General features: G+C 43.0%; 1 protein-coding gene across 6 annotated transcripts in view; it reads left to right on the top strand.

Moving 5' to 3' along the window:
• The window catches only part of PLEKHA5 (pleckstrin homology domain containing A5), a 249,854-nt gene that overhangs the window by 164,438 nt on the left and 62,211 nt on the right, over window positions 1–23,205 (top strand). For 3 of the 6 annotated variants that reach the window (XM_049783774.1, XM_049783772.1, XM_049783771.1), the window contains exons 9-13: window positions 1,799–1,914; window positions 2,176–2,193; window positions 7,060–7,527; window positions 14,039–14,489; window positions 20,918–21,001. In XM_049783774.1, the coding sequence (XP_049639731.1) occupies window positions 1,799–1,914; window positions 2,176–2,193; window positions 7,060–7,527; window positions 14,039–14,489; window positions 20,918–21,001 (1,137 nt within the window). The remainder of the gene's footprint in view (window positions 1–1,798; window positions 1,915–2,175; window positions 2,194–7,059; window positions 7,528–14,038; window positions 14,490–20,917; window positions 21,002–23,205) is intronic. The other 3 variants (XM_049783776.1, XM_049783775.1, XM_049783773.1) reach the window with 1 other exon arrangement.

Genomic DNA, 23,205 nt, shown 5'->3' with positions numbered 1-23,205 from the left:
GAAAATGTGTTTATTATGTAAATACTTGTACTTATAGTTTTGTTGATTTTATTATAGAAATCATTCAACCAAATTTTTCAGGAAAAAAAATTTGTAGAAACTAAATGAAAGCCTTGTAGACAGAGCAGTCTTGAGGAAGTGTGTAGCTCAGATCTACTCCTTGAATCTTATTTTACTTAGGATCCTGATTATACTATTAGTGTTCATCTTTTACATCACACTAAATTAAGAGCTAATAAAGCTGTTGTTTCTTTCTTGCTTGGGGGGTGGGGTTGGTTTTGGAGGAAGGACCACACCCAGCAGTGCTCAGGAATTACTCCTGGCTCTGCACTCAGGAATCACCCCTGGCAGGCTCAAGGGACCAAATAGGATGTTGGGGATTGAAACTGAGTGTACCACATGCAAGGCAAGTAAAGTACCCTAGCCACTGTGCTATAATGCAGATAGATAGTTGTTGTTTCTATTTGCTCATCTTTGGCTCTTTCCCCCACTTCATCCTTGTTTCTGCTGTGACAATCCTCCGCAGTTCTGTCTGTCTTTGTCAAGCCTGGTCCCTGGTATGCTACTGAGGTCTTCTGGGACAGAAAGGCCTTCAGTAACTGAGCCAGAATCTGGGTGGGGGGACCCACTCATCTTTCTGCTGTGATCTCCTCAAGTGGAGCTTTCTCTTTGGCTTCTGCCCCACCAGTGGTCTCGATAAGCTGCTGCAGGTTGGGAGGCAAAGGTCCTCACACAAAGCACCTTTGATAGAAGAAAGGTGATGAGCCTCGGCCTGGGATGCTGCTCAGAGTCCTTAGCTCTCTCCCCTTCACTGCCTGCTTCTGTCCTGCCTGAGGGGACCTCTGCTACCATGGGTGGTAGAGCAGCTAAGCAACCAGATGTGAGCAACATGAAGCCATTCATAATGGGGCCATGTGCACTGATGTTCCAGTGATGGGCACTGCACACTCAGTCCAGGTCAAAGAGGCCATCATGGTGATTATCTAACAGGGGGTCAAATAACTCACCATCATTGGGGTCTTCTTGGGTTCTAGGTCACTGTTCAAGTGCCAGTTGTAAAATAAAATCCACACAGTTTTTGAGACCAACCCAGGCACTGTATCTCTACCCCCAAGTGGGTGGGTCTGAAGAAACAGGGTAGAGATGAAGAATTGATAAACCAAACCAGCAGGAAAGAATCATGGAGTCAGTAGCTTTTCATCATCTCTCCATACCGAAGGCCAGACTGCTCTTTCTTTATTAAACCCAGTATAAAATTCAACCAGGTGGGGCAGGGTGGAGTAAGATCCAGATGAGCTTCTAAGTATCAAAGAAAGAGCTTTTTTAGGAAAGAGGAAAATGGGGGAATGCCTTTTTTAGGTTAATAGCTAGATGTCATCTTACAGTTATTTGCTTATCAGTCCAGGTACTTTCCTTAAATAAGATAGGAGTCACAGTGAATGGAAGGTACAGTTGCTTTCTTTCTCACCATTCTTGGTCCCTATCGCTATTAGTCGTTCGGACTGAGGAGCTGACCCTGAATTCAGTGCCTGGCACTACATGCCCCCTAATATATATCCTTCTAGCACTGCTGGGTATGACCTCAATATTTAAATATTTTACAAAACAGAAATTAGTGTCTCTGTTTTCTAAGCTTGAGTCATTTTTTTATGCCTTCTATTTCCATTACCCCAAAGAAGACAAGTTGCTCTATTTGAATTTCAAGAGTGAGGATTGATTTATTCAGGAGCACTTACGTTTCTTTTTCTTTTGCAGATCCCATATCTTTATTCAAAGTGACCGTGTCATTTCCCATCAGGCAGCCCACCCAAACATGCGGACCTATTATTTCTGCACTGACACAGGGAAGGAAATGGAGCTGTGGATGAAAGCCATGCTCGACGCTGCCCTGGTGCAGACAGAACCTGTGAAAAGGTAGAGGCTCCTGGGCAAATGGTGTCACTCCTTCCTCAGAGTGTGTCATTCCCATAGCACCTACAATTGTACTTGCCAGGACATGAAATCATTTTTCCTAAAGAAAGCAAGGATGGGTTCATGTTCTGTTTAAATCAGTGCACTCTTAGTCAGAATCCACCTGCATGCTCTTCCCACCTTTTCTCTTCATCTTCACCTGTCAATGTACTGAGGTGAATGCAGAATCCTAACAAACCCACTGAATGTTCTTTCTTCTTTCAGAATTACCTTTAACTTCAGGTAAGTACAATTTTTCTTCCCATTGCTATCTTATAGTTACAGAAGACTGGTTCTTTAAAGTTCTAAGTCTTTTTTTTTCCCCTAAAGTCCAAAGTCTTAAAAGAGAATTGATATCACAAAGTTAATATGTCTTTGTCTTTTGAAAATTATGTTGTAAGGAGCCAGAATGATAGTATAGTAGGTAGGGCACTTGCCTTGCACATGGTCAACCCAAATTCGATACCCAACATCATATACCCAAAGAGCATCATGTACCCAAAGAACTTCCAGGAATAATTCCTGAGTACAGTGCCAGGAATAACCCCTGAGCATCGCCAGGTATGACCCAAAACAAACCAAATAATCACATTATTCATTAATTCATTCATTCATTGATGTGATTTGTAATTATAGATTTCCAATTTGTAATTAAAAATAAAAATTACAAATTATAAATGTTTGAAGTTTAAAGAATAGCATTAAAACAAAATGGGTATGTCTATTTCTCCAGCATTTCCTGATTATTTGTTTCATCATTAGTGTTTTCAGAAAGTATTTTGATTACTTCCAAATCTATTTTTGAAGAGTTTTTCCTTCTTTTGAAACTCCAGTATTCAAGATTCCTTGATAATATAAATATGTACTGTTAAAATTATTCTAACACTTTTCTCTGCTTTGACATATGAATCATTTTAATATTTGTTTATATAGAGATCTAGAACCCTAGTCTTAGAAAAAAGCAGCTCAGAGCCCCAGAGAAAATAGTGCAGTGGGTAGAGCACTTGCCTTGCACAGGGCTGACTTGGATTCAATTTTCAGCACTCCATTTGGTTCCCCAAGGGTGTGGCCCAAAAATAAAAGTTCAAAATAAAAGCCCCCCCAAAAAAAGTTCAACCATACACATATTCTGGCTATAAGTTAATAAACAGCACTTCTGCTTTTGAAATTTCATGTTTGAAAATGACCTAGGGGAAAAAAATAAAAACATCAAAATGAGTTGGTTTGTGCTAAGAACCAATGGTAATATGTAGAAAAAAATTACTTTAAATCTTTGTTTTAAGGGTCAGAGAAATAGTAGAGCAGAAATAGGGTGCTTGTTTTGCATGTGGCAACCCAGGTTCAATCCCTGGCATCCTAGGATTGATTCCTGAGTAGAGCTAAGTGTAACCCCTTTGGTATTGCCAAGTGTTGCCAAAAATATATTTAAATGGGACAGAGAGATAGCACAGCAGTAAGGGTATTTGCCTTACATACCCAAGACAGACGATGGTTTGATTCCTGGCATCCCATATGGTCCCCCGAGCCTGCCAAGAGTGATGTCTGAGATGTCTGAGAGCAGAGCCATGAATAACCCCTGAGCGCTGCTGGGTGTGACCCAAAAACCAATATATAGATATACATATTTCTATAGATATATATATCGAAAAATAAATAGTTTTAGGGCCGGAGAGATAGCATGGAAGTAGGGCATTTGCCTTGCATGCAGAAGGATGGTGGTTTGAATCCTGGCATCTCATATGATCCCCCGAGCCTGCCAGGAGCAATTTCTGAGTGTAGAGCCAGGAGTAACCCCGAGCACTGCTGGGTGTGACCCAAAAATAAAAAAAAAAAATAGTTTTAAGTTAAGGATAGCATTTTTTTAGGGATCAGTTTCTAACACAAATTTATGCAATAACTAAAATATTTTATTTCCAGCTAATTTTATTGTTTACAATTTCCACTTCCTTTTATTTTCTTTACCTATGTGTTTCCCATTCTAAAAAGCAATAATTTCTAAGTTCAAATAATAAAGATAGCCATGTATTTTCTGGTTTGGTTGCTGGCGAGCTATTAAGTGACTAGGTGACCATAATCACTTTCAGCCGGTGCTGGTATGCTGTACTTGGTAGCCAAAAGTTCAGGTTTTGTTTTTGTTTTGTTTTTCCTTCTTTACTGAGGTACCATGATTGACAATGTTCTTTATGATTGGGTTTCCGGCATACAGTGTTCATTCACCAAGCCCTTTACCAGTGACTACTTCTTTTCACCAGTGTTCCCTGTCTCCCTCCTATCCACCTGCCTCTATGGCAGGCACCTTTTTTCTTTTAGACACTGTGGATTACATACTGTTACTTATATGTTTTTATACATAGCACTTTACCCCTTTCCAGCATCCCCCTCCTCATCCAGAATGGCCACTTTCTTCCACCATTGTCTGAGTATATCCTTCCGCATTTTATCCCTGTCTTAGTGGCATGTTTCCTACTGAAGACCATGTCTCATGATGTTTGTTTCTATTGCCTTTGAACACTTGTTAGTCCCTACTAGGTAGCCAGGAATTCTGGAACACACCTCTGCACCCACTCTGGTGTCATTCACCATTATCTTGCAGAGAGTCATGTCTTCTGTTCACTTCTAGCTGTTGGCACTTTAGTCTTACCCTGTTAGATTTGATCATTCAAATGGAAAGTGCCTAATTGTTCTCATACATCATTTAAAAGTCTAAGGAGATTTTGTTTACCTGGTTTCAGAGTAGTGAGTTCTCTTCCGGATGACCAGAATGGTGAAAAGTAAAATTTATTGTGACATCCCACCTAAAAATAAAACATTGCTTTTAACTAGTTTCTCCAAAATTTTTAAAGTATTTAACCTGAGCTACTATATCATGATTCCTTCCTGTGTGGGACATTAATAACATTTAAAAATATCTTTTTTAGGGGGCTGGAGTGATAGCATAGTGGTAGGGTGTTTGCCTTGCATGTGGCAAATCCAGATTTGATTCCCAGCATCCCATATGGTCCCCCAAGCCTGCCAGGAGTGATTTCTGAGCTCAGAACTAGGAGTAACCCCTAAGCCCCACTGGGTGTGACCCAAAGCAACAATAAAAGTTTTCTTTAGGGCCCGGAGAGATAGCACAGCGGTGTTTGCCTTGCAAGCAGCCGATCCAGGACCTAAGGTGGTTGGTTCGAATCCCGGTGTCCCATATGGTCCCCCGTGCCTGCCAGGAGCTATTTCTGAGCAACAGCCAGGAGTAACCCCTGAGCACCGCCGAGTGTGGCCCAAAAACCAAAAAAAAAAAGTTTTCTTTAGGTTGAGCAATAGTGCAGTGGGTAAGATGCTTGCCTAGCCCATGGGTGACCTGGGTTTGATCCCTGGTACCTCATATGATTCCCCAAGCCCACCAGGAGTGATCCCTGTACATTACCAGGTATGGCCCCCAAAACAAAGCAAAAAACAAAAAGATCTTTCAAAACAATTAAGAGAAACAGTCAAAGCAGTAATATAGTGAGGTAGGGAGTTAGCCTTGCATGTGGCCAGTCCTGGTTCATCCCCAGCATTCCATTTGTTCCCCTGAGCACTGCCAGGAGTAATTCCTAAATTCTGAGCCAGTGGTCATCACCTAATTATCACCAGATGAGAGGGAGATTTTCCATCTCTAAGCTCATCAGGCCCATTATTTATTTTATTTTCTATATTTTGAAGTAATGTTTGCAATAGTTAAAATGTCACTCCTTTTTTATTTTTCAATTGAATTGCACATTCTACATTATTTATGTTATCTTTATATACATTTCCGGATCCGTTTCAATCCATTTAGAGAGGAGTCAGCCTGTGTCTCCTTATTTTATCACTCTTCTTAAACGACAAGTCTTTGGGAAATATGAAAAGGCAAAAAATAGGCAGTGTGTTTCTAATTTAAAATAATAGCTTTAGCTAGGATAAAGATAACTCGGTTTAAAATATCTTTTTTGTATATTTGATATTCAGTGTTAAAACCACAAGCACCATCCACCCCAGCTTCCACAAGGATAAATATGTTTTTGGTGTAAGTCATCTCGGACTTATTTTCAAAAGAAAGACGCTCCCTATTCTATCTTAGTAAATATTTCCCAGGGCTGAACCTGTTTCTAACCTGGAAGCTATAGCTTACACCTGACCTAAGTATATGGGTAACTTGGCACTATCCTCCAAGGAAACCAAACATGTGTCCTTTTGCTTTTATTTCCACGGTTCATGTTTCCCCCTGTCTGTCTGGCTGTGCATGTATGGGCTGCTGTTTCTGTGTGTACCACTAGCATTTGCATGAATGCCTTTAGTTAGGATCCGCTGTGGGCATCATTGGCTATTAAAGCACAAGAGGTTGACAGCTCCTGCTAGCCTCCTAGAATGGCCTGATCTTGGCAGCTCCGCATAGGTTCAGACACTTGGCTTGATTGTTTGAGAGCCTGAAAATGATTGGTCTCAGGAAAGCTGATTCTCATCCAAAAAAAGGCCCAGATAGAGCAGCTGGAATGGGAGCAATGAGGCGGCTGAGCAGGCTAGACATGCTCTGTTAGCCAGTGGGGAGCTGGGCATGGAACACCAGTTCCTGGTCCCAGAGTGCCATGATGATGGTTATAGACTTTGAGGCTGGGGGGCCAGGCAGTTGAGAAGAACTGCTGCTGGCTGGCACCTCCAAGAACTCTTAACCCACCCCATCATTCTTGGCTCAGGACTTTAATAGCCGCAAACTATCATTTCCTGGAGTGGCCATTTCTGCAGACCATTACATGCTTGTCTTGAAAGGTGATTGTCGTCCTGGCCACAGGTCTCTTTGATACAAGCACTGAGCCGACGACCCTGGGATCCGGGTTCCTAGTGGTAGGGGCACCCATCTCTCCTCCAGGACATCATGCTCTATCTCTTCCTTGTTTTTTGTTGACACATCTGGTGGTGGGCTAAAAGTTTCATCACAGCACAAGCATCTGTGAAGTCTTGGCCTCTCTGAACTCCTTGGGGGTTTTGGAGAGAGGGGTTTTTGTTTGTGATCAGATCCAAGGTAATTTTTCTGTCTTTCCTAGACTGAATCCCAGAAGTAGTGTGTATCATTTCACCTGATTAACTGTGACTTTCCTCCTCTGATTTCAGAGTGGACAAGGTTACATCTGAAAATGCATCAACTAAGGAACTCAATAATATTCCCAATCACAGAGTACTTATTAAACCAGAGGCTCAGAACAACCAGAAAAACAAGGAAATGAGCAGAAATGAAGAAAAAAAGGCTCTAGAGGCTGAAAAATACGGATTTCAGAAGGACGGTCAAGATAGGCCCCTAACAAAAATCAACAGTGTCAAGTTGAATTCTCTGGTGTCTGAGTATGGCAGCGGGGCCACATGCCCAGCTCAGACGGGACCCTACAGGCCCGTCAATGTGAACAGTTTTGAGAGCAAAACAGTCAATGTTAGCTTGGCAGATCTTCAAGCCGGAAACCATCCAAATTCAGGGCCGTTACACACAGAGGCAGATCGCATCCTACAGAGAACGAATTCAATGCAGCAGTTGGAGCAGTGGATTAAAATCCAGAAGGGCAGGGGTCACGAAGAAGAAACCAGGGGGTAAGTGTCTTGTGGTTGTATGCCAGAAGCTTCAGTTTTTCTCATGGGTGGAAAGTGACCTGAGATCTCAGCTCACTGAAAGACTAGGTATAAATGGCATGGTCCTTTGTCCTCAAGTGTTTTCATTATCCAAATAACAGTGTACTGTGTTAAAGCTTTCAGTGTGTCTCGGGTGTGCAATGATGAAATTTTAAAAAATCAGCCTAAGGGCCAGAGTGATGGTACAGCTAGTTGGCTACTTACCTTGCACCTGGCCAATCCAGATTTAATTCCCAGTATCTCAAAATGCCCCCTGGACACCAACAGGAGTAACTGCTGAGAACAGAACTACACCTTGAACACCACCAGGTGTGAACTCAAAGCCAAAAACATTTTTTAAATTAAAAATCAGGGGCCAGGGGCCGGTGAGGTGGCCCTAGAGAGGGAAGGTGTCTGCCTTGCAAGCAGTAGCCAAGGAAGGACCATGGTTCGATCCCCGGCGTCCCATATGGTCCCCCCAAGCCAGGGGCAATTTCTGAGCACTTAGCCAGGAGTAACCCCTGAGCATCAAACGAGTGTGGCCTGAAAAACCAAAAAAAAAATTAAAATTAAAAATCGGGCCAGAGAGATAGCATAGAGGTAGGGTGTTTGCCTTGCATGCAGAAGGATGGTGGTTTGAATCCTGGCGTCCCATATGGTCCCCTGAGCCTGCCAGGAGTGATTTCTGAGCATAGATCCAGGAGTATCCCTTGAGCGCTGCTGGGTATAACCCAAAAACCAAAAAAAAAATTTTTTTAAATCAACCTGTATTGTTTTAAACTCGTACAACTTTATGGCTATCTCTTCACAGTGAGTTTATGTGGGTTTTGCCTCGTTGTTTCCATCACCCCATGTTCTGTCTTCATTAATGACAAGAAGTCATCCTCCCTGGTTGTAGCTGTAAGGAGAGACTGAATTTGTCTGAGAAGAGAGAATTCAGCCTTCCTCCAACATTCTGCTTCCTCCTCTCTCTCTATGCTCCTTCTGAGCCACTGCAGTTCAGTGCTATGTCCAGACCGTAGGGATCACTAATGCCAAGGTTTCGACCACATTTTGAGCTTTTGAGCTTGTCCTGCAGTTTAGCTCTATGTTAAATTTGTCCATCCAAGCACAGACTCTTTCTTTCACATGATTAGTCTAGGAACTCCTGGAGGCTCATTGTGGGGTCAGAAAGTAAAATGCTGACAAACTACAGTGCACAACCCTCAGCAACGATCCAGTCAAAAGGAGACTTAAGTAAGCAGCTGCCCTCTGTTGTGTCCAGTTTAGTGGTGGCAGAAGAGAGTGCTATAAGGCAAGTTTCCCGGATAGTCCACGCAGTTTGTGGGCTGGGAACTTTTGTGGAGACAACAAATGCAGTGTGAGTTGGGAACGATGTTGGGCCCATCTTGATTTGGAGAGCAGAGCCCAGGATCCAATGCAAGGCAAACTGCTCTGAGGATGGATGAGATACCAGAGATCTTTAGAAAGATTGCTCTGGCTACAGAATCTGAAGAGCAAATTGAAGAAAGTTCAAAAGGTGTTGAAATAATTGAGGTACAGGAGATAGGGGATATATTCAAGATATGGTTGAACAAGCTAGTTGGTTACTTAGATGTGCTTGACTGCAGACTCATCTCCTCTCTCCGGAAGCTGTGCTGACCTCCAGACTGGTGCCTTCTCTCCTGGGAGAGCAGGTCACAGGCCTGTGGCATGCCCTCACCTCCATCTTTAATCAGCCTGGCCTCTGCTGCAGATACTTCCCCTGTGCTATGTTTTTAGTCTTTATCTTCCCACTCTCAGTGTTCAAGTTACCTTATTTTCACAGCAGAGGATTACAAGTGATATTTGATATTCCAAAAACAAGACTTAATTGCCCAGAAGAGAAAGAGGCTGTGGTAGTTCTGGTCTAGATGAGGGAGAATAAAAGGATGTTTGTTTTTGTTTATAATTTGGGGCTGCTTTTTGGTTTTTGTTTTGTTTTGTTCTTTTGTCTGTTTGGGGTCACACTCAATAATATTCAGGGATTACTCCTGCTTTGCACTCAAGAATCACTCATGGCAGGCTCAGGAGACTGTATGGGATACCTAGGATTAAACCCATATAAGAAAAGTGTCCTACCACTATACTCTTTCTCCAGTCCCTAGAAGAATGTTTGGAAGCACTTTTTTTTTTTTGGGGGGGGCCAAGGAAAGAGAAGACAGCTGTGTCTGGGAGTACTCCTAGCTGTGCTCAGAAGCTAGTCTTGGCTCTGCAAAGTAAGCGCCTTAACCCCTTTACTATATCTCTCTGGACCCTGGAAATACTTACCAAAGTACCATATATACTTGTGTATAAGCCAAGTTTTTCTGGCACAAAATTAGTGCCGAAAAGCCCGAGCTTGTTTACCTTTTCAAGGTAACAACAAAATTCAGAACTCATTTACATTTTTAAGGTAACAACTAAAATCCCAATCAGAAAGGTTAAAAGTGCACAGTTCAGGGGCCTGTGAGGTGACGCTAGCAAGCGCTAGCCAAGAAGGACCATGGTTTGATACCCCGGCATCCCATATGGTCCCCCCAAGCCAGGGGCAATTTCTGAGTGCTTAGCCAGGAGTAACCCCTGAGCATCAAACAGGTGTGGCACAAAAAACAAAAACAAAACAAAAGTGCACAGTTCAGTCTGAAAGTTCACTTCTTTCTGCCTTTGGGCATGAATGTTAGTCCCAAGCACTTCTCAGTCCCAGGGTGGATGTGGTGTGATGAAGACAGGCCTGGCACTCATCCTGAGTCATCTTCAGGATGTCCTTTTAGACTGAGATTTTTCTGTCTTTCTCTTCCAACATTGAGTTCACTGGATGAATCCAATGTAGATCATTGAGGTATAGCAACTACACAATTACATGAGTTTCAACGTTAAAAATGCCTGTAGCATGGCATCTTATAGCCACGTCATTTTTGTTGTAGCAGAGAAGCATGGAGGTAATTTGTGGTGTAATTCACTGTGTAAATTGTTATACTGGGCTTTCTTACTAAATGCTAGTGAAGGAAAGGGAGTTCAATACAGAGTCAGGCAGGGACACCCCATCCCTGTGAGTAGAACTGTCAAGTATCCTTGTAATGGGACAGATGCTGGGTACCCCGCAACCATTGTTGTGCCTGGATTGGCACTGGGCAAAGCAGCTGCTGGTGATTAGGGCATAGGACTTATGAAGGAGCACAGTTTGTGTGTGTGTGTGTGTGTGTGTGTGTGTGTGTGTGTGTGTTATCACTGGCATAAGACTTATGAAGGAGTACAGTTCGTGTGTGTGTGTGTGTGTGTGTGTGTATGTGTGTGTGTGTGTGTGTGTGTGTGTGTGTTACCACTGGCTTTGTGCTCAGAAGTTGCTCCTGGCAGGCTGGGGGACCATATGGGAATCGAACCGAGGTCTGTCCTGGGTTGTCCACAACTATCTCTCTAGCAACTCTTTTTTCCTTTAGCTTTTATTTACAGCAAAGTAAATCACACTTTGCTTATTTTAATTTTTTTTTACATAGTCTTAGAACCTGTTTTATGTGTTTTGGGGAGCTTGGGGGATTTTATTGGGATTTTTGGTAGAGCAGCACAGCTGGTGGTGTTCAGAGCTTACTCCTGAAGGAACTCAAGACCTTATGGTGTATTAGAAATAGAACTTACCACACTGTTCATACCCCGTTGGTCAGCAGTGGCTCACAGGGTCTATTCCGGTGCCACAGCAAACTCCACGCCTGGCTCTGACTCATTGGATGCCCCATCCAGACTCTTGGGCCAAGCTCTGGGACAGCTAAAAAAAAAAAGAAAGAAAGAAAGAAAGAAATAGAACCTGGGTTGTCAACAAGCAAGGCCTACCCACTGTAGACTCTACCCATGTATTATTGCTCCAACCTAAATTCCAAGTATTTTGACTGCAGAGTAAGGAATAGGATTTTTTTTTCATTAAATGTATTTATTTTAGACACCATAGTTTACAGAGTTGTTCATGATAGAGTTGTTTCTGGCATTCAGTATTCAAACACCAATTTTATTATCACTGTAACCTCCCCTCCACCCTTGTCATCAGTTTGCCAACTTCACCAAAGCCTTCCCCTTAGCACATATGAATAATTTTACTTGATATTGCTTGGTACAACTAAATGATAATGGAATTATAGTGGAAAAAAACTTCAATAAAGGAAAGTTTGTGAAAATTGTCATATCTCACAATGGGGTCTTTATGTCATTGTCTAAAGGTCTGCTAGGCTTGTTGAACATTGTTTTGTGGTTTTTGTTTGTTGAGTTTATGTGATTTCCATGATAAATTCATACCTAATTTGGTGTATTTGTGTTGAGAAATCAGTATTAAAATTATGGGGTGTCACACAGCCATTCATGCAGACTTTGAGGATCTGTGGAGCTGAGCTGATTAGGTACCTAGGGAGGTGGCCCAGCGTAGCTCCAAGACCTCCCTGGAGCCACCAAGCCTGGGATTTTATAGGTAGAAATATCTCTGTAAGGCCTTTGAGGTCCTTTCATGTTTACTCAAATACTTCCAGGTACAACAAAAATAATAATGGTAACTAAGTGTGCAGATATAGCTCAGTTGTAGAACATTTGGTTTGTATGTGTAAGGCCCTGTGTTCAAGTCCCATCACTACCAAAAGACGAGTAAACTTTTATTATTTTCTCACGGAGAAAACTTAAGTTCTAGCTGTTCCCACAGCTGGTGGAAACACAGATGGAGGACCCTTACACTGAAAGGTGAGTCCTTCTCCTTTGGGACTCCTTTGGGAGTCCTTGCAAAGACTGTCTCCTTGCATGTGGCAGACCCCAGTTCAATCTCTGGCACCCCTTAGGGTGCCAAGAGTGGTCCCAAGTGAAGAATCAAGAATAAACCTTAAAGATCCAGAGGAATAGCACAGCAGGTGGGGCATTGGTCTTGCACACGGCCAACCTGAGTTCAATCCCCAGCATCCCATATGGTTTTTCACCTAGCCTACCAGAAGTACTTTCTGAGTGTAAAGCCAGGAGTAACCCCTGAGCACTGCTGGGGCTGACCTAAAAATAAAGATAAAGTAAAAAAAGAAAAAAAAAAAGTAAATGTGATCACGAAATGAAATCTTTATATGCATTTTATGACATTTTACTAAAGTAAAATACGTTAGTATTTCTGCAGTTACTAAAGATTGCCTGGAGCAGAAATGACTGCCTCACAGTTCCCAGATACTGAACAGTTTGGTCAGTAACTTGCATGCCAGGTCTTATATTCCTGTGGTCCCTGTGGTCACAGATATTTTGGACATGTTCATACCCAGATGGAGGTAGTAAAATGCACGTGTGAGAATGTGTGCATGTACCAGTGAGAATGAGAATGATGGCGAAAAGAGCATGAATGTGAGCATGAGAAAGGTGTTGAGCACAGTATTGAAAGAGAAGGTCAGACCCTGGGCATCGGCAGTCCACCTGTACCACACATTTGCTTCATTGGGTTATATCTGATATGGGATATAAATTTATCCCAGAACAGTAGAAGTGGAAGTTGAGTACTTACTGTGTTGTGTTTTTTGTTTTCTTTTTTTGGTTTTTGGTTTTTGGTCCACACCTGGTAATGCTCAAGTATTACTCCTGGCTATGCACTCAGAAATCGCCCCTGGCTTGGGGGACTATATGGAACATGGGGGGATCGAACCACCATCTATCCTAGGTTAGCGTATGCAAGGCAAACACCCTACCTACTGTGCCACTGCTCCGGCCCCACTTCTTGTGTTCTTATGTGGTTCTTATTATTCAGTGGTTGTGTTTGCATTTATTGAACTAAATAAAGATTTTACCTCTGTATCTGTGCCAGCTGGAAGATAATGAAGAAAAAGTCTCCAAAAGACTTTTTGGTTTATTTTTTCTTGGTGGCTAGACACTTTGGTTAATTCTCAGGGTTCGAACCTTAGACTCCCACACACAAAGCATTTACTCCAGCCTTTAGAGCCATCTCCCGGGACCTCCCTTTTCCCCCAAAACGTTGGCACCATTTATGAGGAACAATGTTCATTTCTATGCAGGAATATAAAATGTCGGAGTTAATAGCTTTCTGTCGGAAACCTTGTCACATTTAATTATTTTGTCTTTTAAATAATTAAAATTTGAGCTCGACCAACACTTCCAAAACCTCGGTATTTGATCCACTTACAGAAATCTTAATTTAAACTGTCCGGAGGAGATATATGAGCGTGAGATTCCAGAAGTTTAAACAAGTAAGATACAAGAACAGCTTGATCCTATTTTGAACACTCTTGTTTCTGAAAGCAGTAAAGCAGACGGCCTTCTTTAAACGCAACTGAACCTTGTGTGGAATGAATAGCATTCGTTCAAGTGCATGATGGAAGCTGTTGACTTGATGTCGTAAATCCATTAAATCCGATTTCATGCAGCGATTAACATCTGCTCGAATTCATAACTCATCGATGATGGGGTGGTGAGTGGTACCTGCTGGGGTACCATCGGGAAGCCCTCTTCATCGCCCGCATCTTTTTTCCTTTTCCTGCAGGGTCGTGTCCTACCAAACGCTGCCACGGAACATGCCAAGCCGACGGGGCCCGCCGGCACCCCACTGCCCTGAAGGATACCGCACTCTCCCCCGCAACAGCAAGACAAGGCCTGAGAGCATCTGCGGTGCGGGGCCCTGCTCCCATGACAAGCCGGAGGACAAGCGGCGTTCCCTGCGTGATGACACCATGTGGCAGCTGTACGAGTGGCAGCAGCGACAGTTCTACAACAAGCAGGGCACGCTCCCGCGGCATGGCACCCTGACCAGTCCTGGCACCATGGTGAACCTCGCCGACCAGCCCCTGCATCCTGTCCCCACCTCGCCTTCCCATGGCTCCCTGGCCACCTACCAGGCCTACTCCCCACAGCGCGCTTACAGGACCGAGGTATCCTCCCCGCTGCAGAGAGGGGATGTAACCGTGGACCGCAGGCACAGGGCCCAGCCCCCTAAGGTAAGAGCCAGTGGTGGGGTATCTGTTGTCCCCCTGCTCACCAATCCATTCTTCCCTTCTCTCTTTTGGAAGTGGGGGATGAGGGAGGGTGTGTTTTGGCCCATGTCCTGCAGTGCTCAGAGTTTACTCCTGACTCTGAACCTCGGAATCACGACTGGCTGTGCTCTAGGGGCCAGATGGGATGCCAGAGATCAAATCAGGGTCTGCTGCGTGCAAAGCAAACACCCACCCTGCTGTTCTGTCGCCTCGGCCTCTTTGCCCTTCTCTTACATGTTGTAGCTTGTTCTAGTGCAGTGACAGCTGCTCCCTTAGAAAACCTATGCCCAGGGGCCGAGAGATAGCATGGAGTCAGGCACTTGCCTTGCATGCAGAAGGTCGGTGGTTCAAATCCTGGCATCCCATATGGTTCCCCAAGCTTGCCAGGAGCAATTCCTGAGCATAGAGGCAGGAGTAACTCCTGAGCGCTGCCAAGTGTGCCCCAAAAACAAAACAAAAAGTAGAAAACCTATGCCCAGGGACCGGAGTGATAGCACAGCGGTATGGCGTTTGCCTTGCACGTGGCTGACCCAGGATGGACCTGGGTTCGATCCCGAGCATCCCATATGGTCCCCCAAGCCAGGAGCGATTTCTGAGTGCATAGCCAGGAGTAACCCCTGAGCATCACCAGGTGTGGCCCAAAAACCAAAGAAAAGAAAAGAAAACCTTCTGTCAGGTTTACAGAGGCTCCAAGCAGATGCATTCTTGCTGCTCCTCTGTTTCAACCATGAGTCTTCCAGCATACCACACCATCATCAGGCTTTACCAGCCCAATAAGTGACCTATTGCATTGTCTCCCTTGATGCCCAGTCTAGTGCTGGAAGACCAGTGATGCTGGGTCTATAGACTTTTAACTGAGCGTAAAGATAAAAGGTCCCATTTGAGTTGTGAGTGATGGGAAGTGAATCCAGATTGCTGAATTCTGAGGCCTCAGGAGAAGGCACTGTACACTTCTGGCAGTTCTGAAGTGGAGTGAAAAAGATCATTTCTTTCCTATTTGTTTGTGGTGCCAAGATTGATCCCAAGTCTCCTTTTTGCAAGGCATGTCCCTGACTGATGACCCAAATCCCAGGATCATCCTGAAGAATTTCTTGCTTATATTATTAAAAAATAAATCATAGAGTTACAGCAGGCTGTAGGCACAGGTTACTTTATTACATTGAGCAATTTGCTTGCTGTAACGTTAGTTAGAAATTAGCAAGTCCTTGGGGCTGGAACAATAGTAAGCCGGTAGGGCACTTGCCTTGCCAATAGCTGACCCTGGTTCAATCCCAGCATCCCCTGTAATCCCCTGAACCCAAAGCCAGGAGTAACTCTATATATCAATGGATGTGAGCCTCCCCCCAAAAATCAAGATTATACTTACCTGGTAAATCAGACTTTATTAAAGGCAAGAACAATATCCCAGAAAAACAAAATACAGCCTGTTGAAAAGTGGCTTCATTGTGTATTCTCATATAACTTTTTTGTTGTAGACCAAACTTTTCTTTGGCTTTAATGGCAAGTAGGAATGTGTGCTCTGTCTACTTCCCAGCCAATTAAATATCTATTACTCACACAAATCTTCTATATTGACCATTTTTTTCTTTCAAGCTGTCCTTTCATCTTCCTGGATCCGATCAATAGTTTTCAAAGTGTGATACCATGCCCCCCTAAGAGGTTGCATGACTTCCAGGTAATCCATAAGTCAGCTTTCAACTTATTTTAATAGCACAGCTCTATTTATTGTGCTCCTATGTTCTAATTGTATATAAATCCTCTCTCTGACTCAGGGGCCCATTTTAACCCAGGTCAGAGTGTGTGCCCCTAGAAAAGTGCAACTGTGAGGAAGAAAGATGGCAGTGGCAGATGGTTTCTCTCTGACTCAGGTGCCTCGATAATACAGTTTTGCAGAATTGATGTTTAAAAAAACATTGGCTCAGACCGGAGTGATAGCACAGCAGTAGGACGTTTGCCTTGCATGTGGACGACCTGGAATGAACCTAGATTCAGTCTCCAGAATACCATATGGTCCCCTGAGTCAGCCAGGAGCTATTTCTGAGCACAGAGCCAGGAGTAACCCCTGTGCACCACTGGGTGTGGCCCAGACACCAAAATTAAATAAATAAATAAAATTTATCAAAGCACTGGCTCTTGGGCTGGAGAGATATTACAGCAGGTAGAGTGCTTGCCTTACATGCACCCAAAACAGGTTTAATCTCCAGTATTCCATATCTTCTCCATTACTGCCAGGAGTAATTTCTAAGTGGAGAACCTGGTCCTGGAGCAATCCCTGAGCATCTTTGAGTGTGACCCAAAAAAAAATAAACAAACTAAAAAAAAAATTCCCAGAAGTTAAAAAAAGAAAAAGAATGCACCAATTTTGCTAAGAATTTTTTTGAGGTGAACCATAGAGATGTCTCAGAAGGCTAGAGTGCATGCAGGGAGAGATGATTTGTTTTGGCTCACAGGTGCATATGACCCCTGAATGGCATCAACAGGTGCACCCTGCTGGATGCAGAAACAACAACAGAAAATCCTTTTGGAGCAGTAAAAGATGATTATATTCAATCATGGCCTCTCCAATATACCAATTTAATCTTTTATGATTTGAAATGAAAATATGCTGAAAGTATTTCTCTTATATAACAAAGTGTTGCTGGTTGTCTCTGGGAAAGGAACCAACATGATTATTTCGGTAGCAAATTGAGCTTTCTCCTTTTGTCACAAAACACCATTTTTACTAGAAGAACAGGTCACCAACTATAGGTTAAGGCTTTGACAGATACTTTCTCACAGAGGAATATGAGCCTCTCAATTAATAGAAAACATCAGACACTGTTTGTCACTGATGACAGCAGTCAAACTTGCAAGCAAAAGGGAGAATTTGGGGAAATGTGGAGAAATAGTTCAACATTGCTTTCCATGCAGAGGGACCAGGTTCACTCCCCAACCCTCCATATTACTCTGAGCACAACCAGAAGTAACAGTCCCCTCTGCCCCAAAGCACCAACCCAGGAGTAGCCCCTGATAACCACCAGGTGTGATGACAAGGCTTAAAAAAATGGGCTGGAGAGATAGCATGGAGTAGGGAGTTTGCCTTGCATGCAGAAGGATGGTGGTTTGAATCCCGGCATCCCATATGGCCTCCCGAGTCTACCAGAGTGATTTCTGAGCATGGAGCCAGGAGTAACCCCTGAGCGCTGCCCTGTGTGACCAAATAAGTAAATAATTAGAGGCTGGAGAGATATTACAATGGTAGGGCATTTGCCTTGCACGTATCCAATCCAGGACGGACAGTGGTTCGAATCCCGGCATCCCATATGATCCCCCATGTCTGCCAGGAGCAATATCTGAGCACAGAGCCGGGAGTAACTCCTGAATGCTACCGGATGTGACCCAAAAACCAGAAAAATAGAATAATAGAAATTTATGTCTGCTACTAAGAGTGGGAGGACTTCAAACTCACTGGTCAGTAGTTATTCCTATGTGATCCACAGTTGCATGTTGTGGCCTAGTTCATGTGTCCACATTGCCTATATGAGTCAGTGCTACTGTGTTCTGAAGTCTATCACCTTTTGCAGCAGCCGGAGCTCTGTGAGCTGTGCTTTTCCTCATGACACTCAGACAGTGTCTGAGATTTCAGAGTCAGGCAAAGTCAGAGATAATGTTTAACATGCAAATCAGCCAATGAATGTTAATATAACAGCAGGAAAAGTTCACTGATAGAGTTTTGAGAACTGCTTTGTGGCTAACCTTAAGAAAAGACCATTTTTTGAGCTTTGGTGCAATTTCAGAAATGAATCTTTAATCGTCCAAAAAAGCTATTAAAGTCTCATCCCTTTTCCAGACACATTTATCAAAAGTGAATTCACTTTGTGCATTTCTAGTAAAAACGATTATAGCCGCAGATGGAAGCCAGAAGCAGGTAGAAGAATCCAGCTAGAGTTGAGTTTTGGTTGTTGTTAGAGTTGTTTGTTTGGGTGCCACACCCGGCAATGCTCAGTGCTCTGCACTCTGGAATCACTTCTAGTGGTGCTCAAAAGACCATATGGAATGTCAAGGGTCAAACCTGGATCAGTTGTATGCAAGACAAGGGCCCTACCCATTCTATTATTGCTCCAGTCTCTCTTTTTTGTTTTGTTTTGTTTTGTTTTGTATTGTTTTGTTTTGTTTTGTTTTGGGGCCACACCCCGTGGTGCTCAGGGGTTACTCCTGGCTATCTGCTCAGAAATAGCTCCTGGCCGGCACGGGGGACTATATGGCTCCAGTCTCTTAACAGGGGTCTCAAACTCGGGGGCCATTTGTGGCCCTCCGTACAACATTTTGTGACCCTGCCCTAGAGGAATCTTTTTTTGTTTTGTTTTGTTTTAGTTGTTTGGGTCACACCCCCCAATGTTCAAGGCTTACTACTGACTTTGCACTCAAGGATCACCCCGACTTTGCCTCCTGCTGCCCCCAGGTAAATTGAGTTTGAGACCCCTGCTCTAGAACGATAGTTTCTCCCAACCAGATCTCTCTCTCTTTCTCTCTCTCTCTCTTTCTTTCTCTCTCCCTCTCTCTCTCCCTCTCTCTCTCCTCTCTCTGTGTCCTTTCTCTGTCTCTTTCTCTCTCCTCTCTCCCTCCCTCCCTCCCTCCCTTTTCAAGGTAGTTTTCCAGGGATCACATACCCACCTCTTGCACTTCCATGCTTAGCCATGGTGATAACCAAGATTTAGGTCCCCTTTCTTTGTTGTGGCACAGCACATGTGTGTGCCAGGGTTTGCACACTTCATTGAGACCCACACTCATTATGGTGCTCACCAGGTCTCTGCATGGCTCACATACGTTTATGTCATAAACCTGACCATGGCACTCACACAGATTCTTAGTTGCGGTGTTTCTTAAATATGTGAGCTCTTGGTTACATTGCAGCTAAGAATTTCTCACATCACTGGGGATCACAGACAGAGGAGTTGCTAGGATCACACTCACTGCATGTGGGACACCAGGGGTTTGAATTCATAACCACTCACTCGCAAAGCTTGAAGGCCCTGTACTGTTCCTTCAGGCCCCCCAGCCAGACTTTGTAGAGATTTTTTTTTTTATTAGTTTCTTTCAATTTGGTTCTTTGATTTTTGTTTTGTTAAAAAAGAAAAGAAAGAAAAGAACAAAAGCTAATCTTCTGAGGCCAAAAAAGATAATATAGCAGATAGGGCAGTTGCCTTGCATTCAGCTGACCCTCGATCAATTCCTGGTACACTCTATGGACTCTCAAGCTCATCAGGGGTGATACCTGAGTGCAATGTTAGAATTAATTCCTGGGCCCGGAGAGATAGCACAGCGGTGTTTGCCTTGCAAGCAGCCGATCCAGAACCAAAGGTGGTTGGTTCGAATCCCAGTGTCCCATATGGTCCCCCGTGCCTGCCAGGAGCTATTTCTGAGCAGACAGCTAGGAGTAACCCTTGAGCACCGCCGGGTGTGGCCCAAAAACCAAAAAAAAAAAAAAAAAAAAAAAAAAAAATTTAATTTCTTAGCATCACTGGGTGGCTAAAAAAAAAAATCAATTAATTAAAAACTATTCTTGGGCCAGAGTGATAGTTCAATGGATCAGTTGTTTACTTTGCATGTGGCTAACCATGGTTTAATCCCTGGCATCCCAGATGGTTTCCCCCAGCACTGTCTCAAGTAGTTCCTGAGTGCAGAACCAGGATTACCCCCAGAATACTCTGGGGCATCACTGGGTGTGATCCATAAAACAAAATAAATAATATTTTTTTTAATTTTAAAAACTACGAATTGCAATAAATTCTGTTCTTAAAAATATGGACCAGATAGGGCTGGAGAGATAGCACAGTGGTAGGGCATTTGCTGTGCATGCAGCCAACCCAGGATGGACCCAGGTTCAATTCCCAGCATCCCATAAGGTACCCCAAGCCTGCCAGGAGCGATTTCTGAATGCAGAGCCAGAAGTAACACCTGAGCACTGCTGGGTGTGTCCGAAACAATCAAACAAAAATATATATGGACCAGAAATGTAGCTTAGTGGTAAAACACTTGCTTTGCACATAAGAGGCCCTACATTGTATCTCTTACACTTGCCAAAAATGTGTGTGTTAATAGCATCCTTTTTGTTTGTTTGTTTTTTGGTTTTTAGTTTTTAAGTCACACCTAGTGGCACTCAGGGGTTACTCCTGACTCTATGCTCAGAAGTTGCTCCTGGCAGGCACGGGGGGACCATCTGGGATGCCAGGATTCAAACCACCATCTGTTTGAATCAGCTGCGTGCAAGGCAAACACCCTACCACTGTGCTATCTCTCCAGCTCCTTAACAGCATTTTTTTAACATTGTTTTATAATACAAATTTAAGATTTCTCATCGTGGATGTTATTAAGAAAGAAATCAGCATTTAAATGTTGTGCTTCCTCCCTAGCATGTCTATATGGCTGACAGAAGGTCGATGCCAGCTGGCCTGACTCTTCAGTCAGTTAATCCCCAGAGCCTGCAGAGCAAAACGGTGAGTGCAGGATCTCTCGTTCTCGTGTCCTGTATCACGTACACACTACCTATACTAGAACATTGTTGGGTGACTATGAAGTTTGAGTTTTCAGAGCGATGCCTCACAAACAGCTGACATGCAACTTCTGCCAAAGAGACTCTCTTGCAGAATCTGGAGTCACGTAACCATTTCCATGATCATAGTGGATCTGTCAATCCAGGATGACACTTTCAAGGCTTATTGTGTGAGATGGGTGGGTTTTTCCTTCCTTGGACATTCTTAAAAACCAAACATAGAGTTGTTCATGGGCTCCAGAAAGCCTTCTGCGTAGCCATGCTTCAGGCTTGTTAAGTGTATCCTGTGGGTTTTTTATGGGTAAACTGTTTTAAAACCAGAAGAAAAGTTATTTCCTAGGATTAGAGAGATATTACAGCAGTTAAGGTGCACACTTCCATGTAGTTCCATTCCCCAGCACCCTACATGGTCCCCTGAACACCACCCAGGGTGATCCCTGAGTTTAGAGCCAGAAGTAAGTCCTAAGTAAGCACTTCAAGGTATGACTCAAACTACCTCCTTCTCCCTCCAAAAAAATTTTTAAAAGAAAAATTATTTGTTATTTATACGAAGAAAAATGCCAAAATAGTTGGATGAAGCAAGTGGCTTCCTTGGATGTTACTGTCAGTATTATCTTCAGACTGAGAAAAAGTAATCCTAGGACATTATTATTCTTCAAATTAAAGAGAAAGGGTAATTTGGCCTCATTTCATTTTACTGGCATTCTTCGATAATGGTAACTATGCTTTTAATATTAATGGGTGGCATCAAATTCTGTGAAGATGTAATTTGAGGCACTATTTAGAGTTGTTTAGAATCGTTAGTGTTCAAAACAAATGTTTGATCGTTTATAAACACAAATTATTCCTGACTTTAAACGATTCTGAGGTTTATTTATAGCTTATAAGTATTGCTTGACTAAAACTAAAACCTTTTAGATGTTGTTGGGATTTTTTTTTAATGTTAGATTGTTCCACTGATAGACTTTAATCGCAAGAAAATGCTAAATATCCTATTTTGATCTTTCCTCTTCCGCTTGCTCCCTCTAGTGGATGTTTAGGATAAAATTTTATTTGCCCTGGCTCTTGGGGGGAAAAAGATATGCCCCGTTTTTTGCCTCCAAATTTAAATATGTCACAAACTTCCTGGTTTCTTTCAACCTCCTAAAATCCCTTTACCTTTTTAACTACATAATTAATAAATCAGTTTCAGGATTTCTTTTCTTGAAATACTCTGGATTTCAGTAGACCTTAAACTCTAAATCCACCCTGGCCCACCCTCAGAACTCAATCCCCATGCCAAGAATTCACTACTGTAGTCAGCGCACAGCAAAGGCCAACTTCTGTTACAAAGGTCTCCTTCATAACACATTATCTGACTAATATAAAAGACTATTGTCTCATCAGTATTTTCTCATCTCAATTTTATCTAAAGAATCCATTTCTTTGGGGTCTATAGAAAAGTGACAGTGGGTAGGGTGCTTGCTTTCAATCCCCAACATCTCATATAGTCTCCCAAACCCACCAGGAATGCTTACTGAGCCCAGAGCCAAAAATGACCCCTAACCACTACCAGGTATGGCCAAAAAACAAACAAACAAAAATTCATTAGTTTACTATGTACATATGATTTCTGTCCCTAACAAAGATTTTAGGAAAAATAAAGAGCAACAGCAAAGAGCTTGTGAGTTGTCAGAAAAACCAGTCAATCCCAAGAGCTGCCAGCGCCTCCCTGTGGCCTTTCCACAGATGGGATAGTTAGCACAAGGATGAGAATAAACCTGGACAGGTTTTATGGCCTGTGAATTTGCCAGCAGCCATACTTTATACCGGTTTCTCACAAGGAAAAATACATCAGATCCATCTGCCTACCAAGGAATTTGATATGCCTTTGAAATTTTATTTCCCATAGGTACCATAGTACCAGTCAGGAAGCAGAGAATGAAAAGAGGAAAATTTTCTTATGTGAATAAAATGCATGTTTTTCTTCTTTCAAAGAAAATTTAAACTGCCCATCTTTGAGTCATATAAAATGCCAGGAACACACTAGCAATGGCATTTAAGCATGTCACAGAGAAGCTGTCAGGAACGGTTTCATCTATTTGCTCTGCCCTGTTGCACATTAGGTGGTGTTCTGGGGCTGGAAAAGTCTGAGGAGTTCCATGTAGG

The sequence above is a fragment of the Suncus etruscus genome, chromosome 11 (assembly GCF_024139225.1).
Source record: "Suncus etruscus isolate mSunEtr1 chromosome 11, mSunEtr1.pri.cur, whole genome shotgun sequence".
NCBI classification, from domain to species: Eukaryota; Metazoa; Chordata; class Mammalia; order Eulipotyphla; family Soricidae; genus Suncus; species Suncus etruscus.
The sequence above is the reverse complement of the archived record's forward strand: the minus strand, read 5'-3'. Positions and strand labels throughout refer to the sequence as shown.